Genomic DNA, 15,047 nt, shown 5'->3' with positions numbered 1-15,047 from the left:
CTGCCTGTCTCTTGTTATACTATTGGGTCTACCTGTTGTGACACCTAGTGCTCAATTATGCATTACATATGGTTGTGCAGATACATTTAATCAGATAGAGTATATATTCCACCCTGAATATTCCATTGGTTTGATTAGAATATTTAATATTTGAAGGCGATTTATTAATTTTTTTACTGTTATTTATTATTTTTGTGTTACTGAAGTTACGTCTTTCAATGTTACAGGGTTTCAAGAGGTACAAGTACTACTGAAGATAAAGAATACAAATCTTCCTATACAACAAAAGTTACTGGGCCTAACAGGAATTTGCCAAAAGGACCAAATGATGATCTTCTCTTGTAAGTGTATTGTATAAGAATTGCATTACTTAATGTATATTTGACAGGCACATTAACAATACAGAAAACATTGCTAAGCTTCCATACAAATCCTTCTTCAGACCTAATAGAATAAACATATGCCTTTATGGGTACATTGTCTCAGCTAACTATGTTTTACAGTCACTGCAGCTCAAATGGAATGATGAATTGTATTGGATGGATTGACTGCGGGATTGCCTTGGGTGGATCGGTAGAGGGAAGAAGAAAGGTGGGAATTAAAAGGGAGTATTGAATGGAAGAGTGGCTAACAACTGGGGTGAAAAGAAAGGACGCATAGAGGAAATGCTTTGGTCTCCCATAGGGACAAATGTGGCATAAGGATGAACCAGAATATCTTGTAGGCACACACACTGGGTGAGGGGGAGGGGGGGGGGGGGATTACTCATTTTTGGGCACAGTGACAAGTACTTGAAGTTTTGGATAAGGATATGTGTAATTTGTTCTAGGCTGAAGTGATATTGGGTGATTTTGGTGTTCTACTTAACATTTGGTTCCTGGTGGTGGTCACAGGATTAGGAGCATGTGTGGATGTGGTATGGGAATTGTTTTTGCAGGCTAGGTTTGGAGGGTAATTCCTGTCTGTGGAAGCCTTAGAAAGTTCATAAGCATGCTGGAAAGAGATCACTGTAGATGTTCCAACCATGGGTGGATAGACTTTTGGAAGAGACTTTTTAGTGCAGATCTTGTAGCCACTATCAAAACAGAGCTACTGCTGATGGTTACTGAACTTTATATGTGCAGAGGTTTTTACGGAGCCATGGGATAAGTTGCTTGCTGGCGTGAGGAGAACCAGAGGAAGCAGATCCACTCAGTGGCTGATCAAGATTCTCAATACAACATACTGTAATTCAGTTGCCATTTCAAGACACATTCCATCAGGGCCCTATTCTCCCTATCCCATTCCTCTCCACTTTCTGTACTACACTGATGGGAATAATCTCCACAGCACATCCTTTGAACTATCTAGCCTCAATCTCTGCTATTTCATATCTAACGCTCATCCTGACCCTTGTCCCCATGCCACCCGCTTCAGTCATACTACACCCATGGCTTTCTCTCTGCAGTTTCCATCTTCCTATGTTCTGTCATCCCCTTCCAGTCCACCCATCCACATCATTGCTCACCACACTCAACTCCTCACTGCCTGCACCAAAGCAAGCTCACCATTACTACATTTCTATGCTGTGCACTTTCTGCCTCTCTCTCTCTCTCTCTCTCTCTCTCTCTCTCTCTCTCTCTCTCTCTCTCTCTCTCTCTCATAGCTGTCAGCCACACTTACTTCCAACTCTTACCTTGCACTTCCAGCCACCTTTTCCCCATCACCCAGTCCTCCCAATGCATCTCCTCACCTTAATCAAGTAACAGTGTTGGTAGAATGTAATTGGCTGGGACAGTGTATCCATGCAAGTGTTCACTCACGCGTGTGCTTGAGCTCGCAGTCACGTGTGTGTGTTGGCTCACAGTTGCATGTGGGAGTGGGCTCGTGGTCTCGCAAGTGTGTGTGGGGGGGGGGGGGGGGGGGTTGTCATTACTGTTGGCATAAATGCTTGCCAATATTGGACGGATGTGGTTCTAGCAAAAGTGCCACTAACTTAATGAAGTAACTGATGTTGTTAGTTCTCTCTACAGTTAACATTCTCTCTCTCTCTCTCTCTCTCTCTCTCTCTCTCTCTCTCTCTCTCTCTCTCTCTCTGTGTGTGTGTGTGTTGCTTATTGAATAAAGTTCTGGGAAAGATTCTGCAGTGTAAGTACAATTAAGTATTTGATGACAATTTTAATGTTTATTTACTCTAATAACTTTGATATTAATAGGAAATGAAAAGCTTTTGAAGGAAAAAAAAAAAGATAAATGCAGGTTAGTCTTAATTGACTCATATGAGCTTAACGGTTTTGGTAAACCTAGTTTACTTGCGGTACTTCTGAGACATGAATATCAAGGAAAAAACTGAGCATCCAGTTCTTATTACTACGGTTCAAACCTTTTCCTCACTATAAAATGACATTTGTCTATGATGATTTGTATAGAGCTTGAATAACTATGCTATTACAAGAACCAAGAGTTGACGAGATAAAATAAGTGCTCCTATACTTGATATTGTGAGTAGTCTTCCATTGGTAAAGATGAGTTTATTCCTATTTAATTAGATGCATTTTATTGAACATTTATTGAAACTGTCTAGATCTTCAGTAAACTGAGAAACTTCTAAACTGAAAGAGAAATTGCAAGTAACTCATTCAATCTCAAAATTTGAAATAATTTGTTCCATCGTATTGACCTTTTTCTTGTTGATCAAGTAATTCAGTCCAAATTAAAATGGGTAAAGTGGTGAGAAATAATTATGTATCATAGTTAATATACTTTCACTGCTTACAGTGCTATGTAAGCCACTGAGAAAGCATTTCTCTCTCTCTCTCTCTCTCTCTCTCTCTCTCTCTCTCTCTCTCTCTCTCTTTCTGTCTCTCTTGCTTTGAACATTGTAAGAATGAACTATATAATTACAATTGATGTTACTCCTGCCCTTTTCTCTCACTGGGAAACTATTAAAATAATTTCTACTTTGCTCTACTACATGTGATCAATATTAATTGCATAAAGTTTTGTTAAATAAGATTATGGAGAGAAAAAAGCTGTATTTTCAGGATATTATATTTTGGTTTTAATTCCCTATTAAACTCTCAGTTAATACAGAGAAAATATTAAGTTAATGTGATCATGATCACTTTATAACACATTGAATCAAAATTTAAACAGTCTTCACAAAGAATAACAATGTAATCATAGAAATTAATGACATGCAGCTACTTGTAATAATTTTTTTTATTGGTGTTTTAGGGATCTGTAGTCTAGAAAATTTTCTGAAGCACTGAAATAATTATCTCTTAAAATATACTTCTTGAGCAAAAGGAATGAAGTATGGTTTATTGTCAAATAAAATGACTGATTAATCAATCATCTCCTGTTTCTAGAACTGATTACATGACATGGAATGGTCCCAATCCAGATATGGCAAAGGGTCCGGATCGTTCACTACTCTCAGAACGAAGTTACATTGCAAGGGGCCCAGATCCTTCATTACGTAAGGGTCCTATATTTGGTCTGGCAAAGGGTAGCTTGTACTCTTGCCGACGAGCTGCGCAGACTGAGTCTGGGGAGTCTCGTGGCAAATAGCGGCCGCTGTTATGTGGGCTGCTGTAGAACTAACCAGCTAAGTTGTATTTGTCTCATTCTCACAGCAGTGCCATGCTGAGACGGAAATGAACCTACAGGTGACTCCTTTCAAATATGTTTTGGTTGGATCTATAGTGTGTAAGAAACAATTCTCGTATTTTTCTGTAGATTGCAGTGATTTAACCAGTAGCCTTGTCATGTGATACCAACAAAACATAGTTGTTTCTGTGCAGTGATTGTAGGTCACCCATCACTGTGCAAATTTGTTTTCCTGATAAACTGGTGTGGACTTGTTACTCCACAGAGCTATGTGTGTGCTGTAAGTGGTATTAATGTTGAAGTATGTGCAATAGAGATTGAAATGTGTTTGTCATAGTTGTATTATTAGTTTTAGGTGAGCCTGTGTGTAGGAGCTACAGCAACTTAAAAGGTCACAACATATCTTCTGTGGCTGGTACTGTCTTATTTTATTGTAATATTTAGGACTATTGAAAGAAAGGTTCCACAAAGTGTGTGTACTAAACAACACAAATAGTTACTGTAAGTTTCTATCATTGAAATTATTCTTCAGTTTGATTGTGTGTTTTGCAAGAAAATACAGCTCTCTCACATTTTTCCTGTAAGAAATATGGGGACTCTTTACCTTCTTCAAGCAAACATGAACACAGACATTTGCCATTGATCCATTTTAATTCTGTAGAATAAGGTGGTGTAGTGGTAAGACATTGGACTTATATTCAGGAAGAAGGTGTTTCAAACCCCTATCTGGCCCTAAATTTAGGTCTTCCATGGGTAAGTCCTTAAGACAGCTGCCTGAACAATTCCTTTAAAAAGGAAAAGACCAATTCCCTTTCCGATCCCAGCATGTCTGTGTCTCTATTGAATTTGTTGCTGATGGGACATTAAACTCTAAATCTCCCATCCTTTTGAGTTTCATTCTAGGCAGCACTACAGGGCCTTTTAATGCAACTTTCAAAAATTATATTCGAGAAATGTCAGTACTTGAGGCTGTGGAGGATTTTTAATGTCACATGATGTGTGACATCTGTGTACATAGACTTTGCGCATAATAATTCCTTCAACCTTAAGATCTTTTTACCTCCCAACCTTACTCTAATTTCTGCATTTAATTTTTACCTGTGTGATTTATGAACCGTCTGAGGGTCTCTGCATTGTGGTAAGCCTGCATTTGCTATCCATTGAAATAGCCAGCTTGAATTGTGCTGCCAGATTTTTTTTTATGTTTCCCATAAATTTGATGGGGGGGGGGGGGGGGGGGGCAAGGTTAAATTTCCTGATAATCTGATTATCCACCAGTATTATGGGCACTGTTTGCGTGCACTGTGTATTGTCAGGTCAAGTCAAGACACGGATGGCAGTGATCTGGTTTCTGAATTGCTTTATTAGACTGGACAGTTCCTTGTTGCTTTTCAAGAGGGAACATCTTCTCTACTGTTATGTTTCACATTTCTCTTCCTTTCTTTTTATTCTAAACAAGTACATTACAGATACAACAGTATACACTCAAATATTCATCATAGTCAGTCACATGTTTCAGTTACTTATTATACTTAGTACAGCTATAAGTATAAGTGAATATCTCACAGTTTGGTTGGAAGTCATCATGATTCACATTACAAGAAGATACTGTTGGGCTTTGTCAAAATATTGTGTGGTTAATGGAACCAGTTACGTGGCTGGTCACTTGAAGTTTACCTTTATTGCACTCAGTTTGGGTAGTGTATCTAATATCAACACTATTCCCACTATTGCAATTTGTTAAGGTCAGCCTCAATTCTTAATTCTGAAAAATTATTTATCATAGTATATTATTGCTTTCTTTATAGAAATTTTACTGTCCTCCAATTTTGTGTTTGTTAACCAGTTTAGCAACTAACTGTCAATTCCTTTGCCTGTCATTCCGCACGAGCCAGGTCAGAGTATCTAGAGTCTTCATCTGGTAACATTACAGTTGTGGATAATTATGGTTCTCCCCAGACATTAGTTGCAATACACACTAACTTCCACTGTTCTGTCAAATGTACTTAGCAGTTACATGTATTATCAGAATGACATTTTCTACCCCCTTTAGTTGCCTCACTAAAAATGTCACGAAAAGTTTTAATGAATTAGGATTTTTAAAGTGACTGTCTCATTTATAAATTAAAGTTTTTTAGTGACACCCTATCTCCATGAACTGGCACTATTGCGATAAAGAATTAGTGACATTATACCTGCCATTAGAAAAAGAATTGCCACTGTGTAATTATATATTTCATTCAAACCTATACCAATGATGTCTGACTTCCGGCTGACATATCTAGTATGACTTTCCTTTTCAAATTTATGAACTGTGGCAGTGCTGGATACAGCTTCCTTATCGAAGATCCTATTGTTTTATGATAAGCAAACATAATATTTGTTTTTTCAGGTTTGCCCAGTCCGTCAAAATTATGTATCCTTCTTTAATTTTATTGATTGTAAGCCTGATTTGCCCTTAATAGAACACTGTGCAGAGTACTGTAGGCTAGCACTTGTTGTGAAAGTGTATTTATTGTCTCCTCACATTTCCCCTAGCTACAGCACTTTTGTTTGCATCTTGAATGCCTTTATGAAATATTCATGGAAATTTTCTAGAAAGACTGGGACTCAGTCTCAATGGTACCAGTTTTAATCAGTCAAGAAGTTTGTTTTGGCTTTTCTATTTTGTACAATTTGTATTTCATCATTACTTGATTTAAGTATTAGTGTATGTTTCTCAATTCTGTACATGACATTTTATCTGTTATTAAAAGACATTATTCTTCATTCTTTAATACATTATCTTGTTATTTGTAACAATCTGAGAACACATGATAATGGAAGCTGACATCATGACCATCTCTCTCTCTCTCTCTCTCTCTCTCTCTCTCTCTCTCTCTCTCTCTCTCTCTCACACACACACACACACACACACACACTGTTGTATCTCAGTTTTTTTGGAATCTCATTTGCTATCAGATTTTTGTTGTTAATTTCATACCTGTTGACCAGCTGTACATATCTCACTGGCTTTGATCTCAGTATAACAATTGTATCATACCATTCCCTCTAACTTGTCCATCTCTTTCACTGATTGAAAGAAACTTTGGCTTCAGAAGCTAAGGTCTTTTTCAGCTTTTGTTCATGTATGTGCCTAAGCAAGCAGATTTTCCAATTTTCTTGTTTATGGATAATTAGATGTCAATTTTTTACTTTAGTTGCACACTCCTAAGCAATTAATAATAAAAGCTGCTGTGACCCTAATGCTATTGTGGACTACATAATGGCCTTTTAAATTTCAAAGGCTACAGGGGAGTAATAAAAATGATGTTTGTGACTTCTGTCATGGCTGTGGACACAAAAGGTGATTGAAAGAGATTTCTGTTGCTTGTTACAAACACAGTATATTTTGTGAAATTAGAGTGTAAATATCCTAAGTGTCTTGCAAACATCTGCTGTAGGATGTTCATTGCTTGTTCCTCTAAAATAAAAACTCTCAGGTTTTGCAACATTTTTGTCAGAGAATTACTCAATAGGATTGCTGTGAATGAAAATTTGCAAAGTATGATGACAGGTTAATTAGTAATTGAGGTTTTCAGATATCAGTATTCTATAGAATGCAAAAATGAGACCCAGTATTTCACTTTCACATGAGAGTGGCAGTGATACTTTTTGAACCAAGCTGTGGCTACAATTGACAGCCCTAGTTAATTAAGACATGTTTCATCGGCAGGTGTGGTTTAACTGGGAATGATAGAAGAGTAGTTAAAATGGGGACATTTGACTGCCTGTTTTCTTATAGGGGCCAAAGGGATCAGCTGTTATGATAGTTAAGATTCTACCTGTTGATCTCTATCAAACTCATTGTCACTGTTTTTCATAATATAACCTAGCAGAAAGAAGTATGTAACATATTTTACTACAGCAACAATAATGAATTATAAACTGACGATTTGCATTTATTTTATAAAAATTCATATAAAATTTGTGCATAAAGAAGTTATTTCTCTATCTGGATGCAGTAACTGTAAAACTTCTGTAGTAGTAGAGTCTACTTTGAGCACTAGTACATTAGTATTATGAAACTGGCAACGTTTAATAAATTGTCATTTTGTTTAGCATCAAATTTGCAAATTCACTGACTAAAACTTTTAGGAATTTGGGTCAAAATATTAAGGATTGTCTAGAGCTGTGAATTTGGATTTAGGTAAGGCATTTTATGTTAGTGGTACTAATTGCAAATGTTTACAGGAAGACCACCATTTGAAATTTTGGCATGTGCAGAAGTGACAAAATAGTGTAATCTCATTGAAATCATAGAGAAGAGGGTGAACTGAATAAAATTCAGCCACTATCTGCCTTAAATTTTTGCTTGGAAATGTCATGTTTGTCGTGAAGCATATCGTGTATTGTGTATCATTTATGTACAAAAGTGAGACCCAATTAATAAAATGATATTTCCTGAAAACTTGCCTTACAAGTTACTTCTGATATCCCATCAGTTATCTCTGTCATTTTCTAATTTGTGCTTGATAAATCAAATGATCAACTGTTTCCTTGATCATATAATCAATAACCAGTACCCGATTCATTGAACAGTAAATACATTAATGTTCTCAATCCAAGATAATGATGTTATGTGTGGTGTAAATATCTTTCATCTTTACTAAATCTTTCATGGCTCTTCATGTAATAGTGAAGTAACTAGACTTGAAATTCACTTATTCTACATAAATACACTAAATTATACACCTGAATAATCACACAAATATAATGTGTAGGTAGTTGCTAATATGTTTGTGATATATAGTTGATGTCACTGTGAGGTCACACACACAATTTTTTACAAACTGTTTGGCTTTTTGGAATTAGCCTTCATGGCCGAGATCACTAAACAGTGGCAATATAAGGTTGGTTTGATATTTCTGATAAATTTCCATGAATGAATGGAACATTTTTGTTGTGCCTTCATGCTTGGTAAACTTGATTAGGCCAAGGATTGTATACAGAATTTCAACAATGTACAGCATACAGTTCACCGTTAACAGCCATCTGGGTTAGTCAATGTGTTGACAGTGATTAAAATTGGAGAAAATATAATTTCATGCTGTTACTAAACATTTTCATTTGAAGGGTTCGGCTGTCAAACAAGTCGAAACAGAATTGAAGTAAGTTCATGCAGACTACGCACCGTCACAGAAGACGATTACTTTTGGATTAATGAATTTCAACATGGTCAGACAAGTACCGAAGTCGAAGTGTGCTCTGGTTGTCCAAATAGAGGTCACTGTAAAGGAAACCATTGACAAAATCCATGATACGGCAATGCAAGACAACTAAATAAAAATTCATGGGTTTGGTGAGACTGTAACACATTCATAATATTCTGCATGGAGAATTGTCTATGGATAAGCTGTGTGCGAGGAGGGTGTTGTGATTACTCACACTCAAACGAAAGCACATTCAGTACAACATTTCATCACTAAAGTCTGTACAAGACTTTTTGTGCCGATTTTTGACTATTGATGAAACCTGGATCCATCATTACACAGCAGAGTCAAAATGGCTGTGAAATCCGTGGACAAAGACTGGTGAAAGTGCGATGAAGGAGGTGAAGGCCATTTTGTCATCTGGTAAGGTGAAGCTATAAGTGTATTAAAAGTAATTCAAATTGCAGATTAATTCTAAATTGTGTGTCTAGCAAATGGCGATCAGGAGCTCTTGCAATTACAAACTACAATTAAATATCACAATTTGATAGAGGAAGGCCATGTGGATCTACAGTTCATTAATGTCATCTGCAATCGTTGACACTAGAAGCGTCTGAAATGGTTGGCTTGGACACTTTCAAAGCTTTGATTAGTTTTATTGATAACATTAAGGCTGACTATGGCATTTCATCCAGGCATATTATTACATTTCTCACAAGTAAGAACATTGATGAGTAGTGTACATCAGAAGGCACAACAGTTTGTAGAGAAAGTGAAAATGTTTGTGACAGAGCAGGATGTGGAGATGGGAAACGTTTGGAAGACTGACCAGAGTCAGTTCCAGTGTGAAGTGTCTTCATCATCAACACTGTCTCACAGAGAAGAGAAAATTATAGCTAATGTGTTCCAATCTGTAAGTAGCTCTACCCACAGCTACACAGTTGATGTTACTTTATCACTGACAGACAAACTACCAAACAAGTTGTACATTTTCAGAATGAGATTTTCACTCTGCAGCAGAGTATGCACTGATATGAAACTTCCTGGCAGCTTAAAACTGTGTTGCGGACCGAGACCCGAACTCGGGACCTGTGCCTTTCCCGGGCAAGTGCTCTACCAACTGAGCTACCCAAGCACAACTCACGCCCCATTCTCACAGCTTTACTTCTGCCAGTACCTTGTCCCCTACCTTCCAAACTTTACAGAAGCTCTCCTGCAGAGTGAAAATCTCGTTCTGGAAACATTCCTCAGGCTGTGGCTAAGCCATGTCTACGCAATATCCTTTCTTTCAGTACTGCTAGTTCTGCAAGGTTCGCAGGAGAGCTTCTGTGAAGTTTGGAAGGTAGGAGACAAGGTATTGGCAGAAGTAAAGCTATGAGGACGGGGCGTGAGTCATGCTTGGGTAGCTCAGTTGGTAGAGTACTTGCTCGCGAAAGGGAAAGATCCTGAGTGAAGTTTCAAGTTGTACATTTGTTTTCAAAAGTCACAAGGCACTTTCAGTCCAAATATTTTGAGAAACTTGAAACAACCTGCCCACGAAACATTCATGTGGAAGGAAGCAAGCAAACACAGAAAAATGACTAAAGAATACACAAAACGTTTTCTGACTTCAGTCCTACGCAAACATGTATTAAGTGAAAAGGGCCTATTGCTGTGTGTTTCCTGGTCAGGTCATACAGATTGTACCCTTCTAGATGCAAGTTTTTAATGAAAATAACAAAATATTGCCAACCTCTTGAAGTTTCCTTCTTTTGGAAGTACAAGTGATGTATCAGAATAATTATTGATTTTGTAGGAGCACAATGTGCCAAACCACAAATAAAGATTCATGGTCATTATTTCATCTTAAAGCTTCACTCTGTGACTTACAATCAATTTTCTTCAGCAAGGTATATGCCTATGTCGCAATATGCTTGGCAACAGGCTGGTTATAACGTTGACATAGCCTTATCTTCATGTGAAAATGTGAGTAGTGTGGCTTTGATATTAGACTGCTTGAATAAGAAAGTGATCTTGAATGTAAAAATGTGGTTTTACTGAGGTTTGCACATTGTTCTTTTCCATCCTGTTTCAACCACTTCATCGAAGTCTCACATCTGCACTATGACTAATATAAGTGGGTCAGGTTTGTAGAATGTGTGTGTCTTGAGTTGTTATAATTACTTTAAGCAGAGGGTCTTTGGTTCTGTTGATTGAAAATGTAATAGTACACTTCATCATTGAGTTACCTATAACACTGTTCTAAAATAAATAAATAAATACATTGTGATCCTAGTTGTACTTAAGAGTGCTGAATTCAAAACTGTTTTTAGTTTTTTTTCTGCCAGGGATAGTTTATGAGTAATCGTAAATTTATTTCTTTTCTGTTTCTGATATAGTGCAGGAAACATGAGGTGAAATTTGATAAACAAGTTCATGTATTTGCGATGTTATAAGTTTATCACATTAATGGAAGGTGAGAGCTAAAATATAATACAGTAATCCTTGTGTATACACTTTGTAGCATTTATTTGACTTGAGAAATTACAGAAAATTGACAAAAAAATGAGCCACTGTATTGTAATGCACGTCACTTTTTTCTCTTGAGTGATATTCCATCAATAATCTGGTAACATAGGAGGTATCCATTCCCCTTCATAACAGCTTTCTATGGTAGAAATGTCTTAATGGAATCTTTTGCCAGTTTCATCTGATACATCACTACAACTCTCTGTGAAGTAGCCCAGAAGAGACCACTATATGTACCTTCAAAGACATATTGCACCCCAGATCTTGATATGCTTTGATCATGTCATTCACCCTTGCTTTGTAGTTACTAGCTCTTCCTCCTCCGAGGAAGTTTTCCAACACCTTCTTGAAACAGTCTCATGCTGTCTATCCTTTGTCAGTTAAATGTGCTTCAAAATATGATCTTTATGCAGCTCCTTGATTTGTGATCCAATAAATACCTTCCTTTATTTTTGCAGCTGAAAGATGGGAGAATCTGGTAGCTTGGTATGCAAACCCACCCCATGTTGGATCCATGGCATTTACGAATTGTTTCATTAGCCCAAGTTTGATGTGAAGTGATGGTAGTAGTATTTCTTCAGGAGCTACCAGACTTTAACATTGTAAATTCTTTTTGCCCACTTTCCATCTTTGCCTAGGCCATTTCTTTCTCACGTAGTGAGAATTTCTCTCTCTACTATCCCACTCGCAAAGAAAACAGGCACAATTCCTGTAGCCTTGTTGCATTACCAATACCATAGCAATTACTTTGAAATCTGCACATATTTTCCATTTGTTTCAAAGAAAATGCCTTTTTTGAATGCTGCATATCAAAATTTTTATTTTTATTTATGCACCTCGATGTGTTTCGCCTTTTTACAAGGCAACTTCAGTGGGTGTCTTGAAATGTTACATGATTTGTCCATTTTTACACATAGGTTTGGTTTCACATCTAGGTTACAGATTTAAAAACAGTTCCCTAACATTTTTTATGAAATGGAAAGGTATTTACAAGTAACTTCTTATTCATTGCATCCAAGCAAACTGCTTTTTCTCATCTGGCAACCAGATGGACATCTTACACTTTCCGTTCACCGTTTACGTTACACATCACTGTAACTGCCATCTTTTTAATACAGAGTTTCATTTCTTTTTCCAAGTATTACCAACATTCTCAGTTTTCTGCATTTGACTGTTTTGTGAACGTGTGTGTGTGTGTGTGTGTGTGTGTGTTAGAGAGGGGGAGTCATTTTTTTAATAAAATAAAAATGATTTATTTTTATTTATTTATTCTTAAATAATAATAATAATAATAATAATAAACATAGCTTTCAAAACAGACAGTTCACTCCAAAAATGCAAATATCTATCAAAAAGATGGAATATACCAACTACAGTGCAACACATGTGATGGAAGGTATATAGGACAAACCAGCAGAACATTTGACACCCGGTACAAAGAACAGCATGGAAATGTGGAAAGAGCCATTCAACTTTTGCAGAATATTTGAGAGAAAATAACTACAAACCTACTACAAGAGAAAATGATACGAAAATAATTAAAATAAATAATGAAAGACATCTCCAAACATGACAGGAAAATTATCATATTTACAAAACAAAGGCTGAAAAGAAACAACTACTAAATGACCAAGTAAATATGACTAACAACTCACTATTTACACTGATTGATCATATAATAGACAGAAATCCCAACAAATGATTACACATCTGATTCCTCTCATAAGTATATAAGGAAAATATAATAATAATAATAATTATTGTTGTTGTTGTTATTATTATTTAAGAGTAAATAAATTAATAAAAAATAGTAATAAAAATAAAATAAATAATTTTTATTTTATTAAAAAAAGAAGTCTCCCCCTCTCTAACACACACACACACACGTTCACAAAACAGTCGAATGCAGAAAACTGGGAATGTTGGTAACACTTATAAAAAGAAATGAAACTCTGTATTAAAAAGATGGCAGTTACAATGATGTGTAACATAAACAGTGAACTGAAAGTGTAAGCTGTCCACCTGGTTGCCATATGTGAAACCATAACCTATGTGTAAAAATGGTCAAATCATGTAATATTTCAGGACACCCATTGAAGATGCCTTGTAAAAAAGGTGAAATGCATCTGAGTGCATAAATAAATACAAAAATGTTGATGTGCAGCATGCAAAAAATGCATTTTCTTTGAAGCAACTGCAATTTATCTACAGCTGCTGCAAAAAAGGCCACTACAAGAAATGTGTTTCCACTTGTATTCATTGTACTGTAATGAATTTGGCGTCCTTTTTACGAATTCGCAATTCTCTGTGGTCAAACTGGTGTAAGCTACTGAAACAGAGGGTATTTTATTTCTGTTATGGAGCAAAACACCCTTGAGACTTGTTTCAATGCATCTATGAAAAGTCTCCACTCCTGTGAAAGATAGGTGAAGTTCAGCACTTTCGTTAGGCCAGCAACATCTTACAAAATGTCAGTGCTCTGTCAGTTGCAAAATAGGAAATAAAGGCATGTTCTCTGTGCCTGAATACACTGATTTTAGTACTTTGGTGGAGTAGATTATACTCTTGTAATCTTTAACCAAGCAGCTGTGACTTTTGTTTACTTAGTCCTAGATCACATATTAAATCATTTAAATCTGCTTATGTTTACAAATGTGGTGATGACTCACTTGTGCAGTGATATAAAGGATTATCATCTGTTATTTCTTCAGTAATACATACTTCACTGTCACTCTGAATTTGACCTGGAGTTCTTGAAGGTACTGGAAGACTGTCAGAATGCTGCACTGGCATTCTTGCTGAATGCAGATCTGGGTAAGCAATGTGCCTCTTCGATTTTTTGTTTGTAAGAACTTGAATTTTTATTAGACAGAAATAGCAATCAGTAACGTGGTCCTTGGGCTCTCTCCACACCATGTGCACAACGAACAACACCACATTTTCTCTGCCTTTCCACTACTGGATTAGTTTGCAGTAACATGTAACACAAAAGAAATATGGTACCCATTCTTCATGTTGGTCTCCTACCTCTACTCCAAAGTAATGTTTATAAGCTTTTTTATGACTCTTGAAATTTTCTTCCTATTTCTGACAAAGGTGAACGTCCCACAGATATAGCAGAAGTTGCCTGGCTTATATCGACATCCATGATGACGTGGCATTACCTGAAAATATAAAAATACCAGTAATTTACCTTTACTACATTAATACTAGAGAAGTAGAGAAACACAGATATGTAAAAACAAGCAGTCAGTTTACCATCAGCACCAGGCTAAAGTAAGTTCATCTGTGCTTGGAAATATAACAGAGACAGTTACTTGTCAGCCTAAACACCTCCTCGTTAAGATTGACACAAATTACAGCTAACACCACTGTTGTAAACTCGATGCAACTGCCTCTGGAAAGCATGAAAGTTTACTGCCGTTGCAGTGACTGGCCGTCGCCGTTTGAGTTAATGAGCTATTGCAGGTGGTCTTAGTGACATAGGTGTGACTGGGGATAACGCAGTGATGTCTGTCTCATTCTTCCTACCTGCTGTTGAACAAGAAATTGTTATATTCCATCACGACTGAATGTGGCAACAAACCCGTCTTTCTCTGTAATGTATGGTCAATTTTCAAGTAAGTAAGAGCGAGGACATGTTTGTATGCATATTCAGAGCTTCATTGAGAAGATACTACAAGCCTTATACTACAGGGTACAATCACATATTTTTAGAAAAATTAGTAATATCAGATTGCACATATCTATTATGAA

General features: G+C 36.6%; 1 protein-coding gene across 4 annotated transcripts in view; it reads left to right on the top strand.

Moving 5' to 3' along the window:
* LOC126266741 (histone-lysine N-methyltransferase 2D) overlaps window positions 1-6,368 on the top strand; it is a 129,536-nt gene extending 123,168 nt beyond the window's left edge. For all 4 annotated transcript variants that reach the window (XM_049971231.1, XM_049971229.1, XM_049971230.1 and 1 more), the window contains 2 exons: window positions 228-341; window positions 3,351-6,368. In XM_049971231.1, the coding sequence (XP_049827188.1) occupies window positions 228-341; window positions 3,351-3,552 (316 nt within the window). In that variant the 3' untranslated portion in view covers window positions 3,553-6,368. The remainder of the gene's footprint in view (window positions 1-227; window positions 342-3,350) is intronic.
* The last annotated feature ends 8,679 nt before the right edge of the window (window positions 6,369-15,047 follow it).

The sequence above is a fragment of the Schistocerca gregaria genome, chromosome 4 (assembly GCF_023897955.1).
Source record: "Schistocerca gregaria isolate iqSchGreg1 chromosome 4, iqSchGreg1.2, whole genome shotgun sequence".
Classification (NCBI taxonomy): Eukaryota; Metazoa; Arthropoda; class Insecta; order Orthoptera; family Acrididae; genus Schistocerca; species Schistocerca gregaria.
Note: the sequence above shows the minus strand (reverse complement) of the source record. Positions and strands in the feature narration are given on the sequence as shown.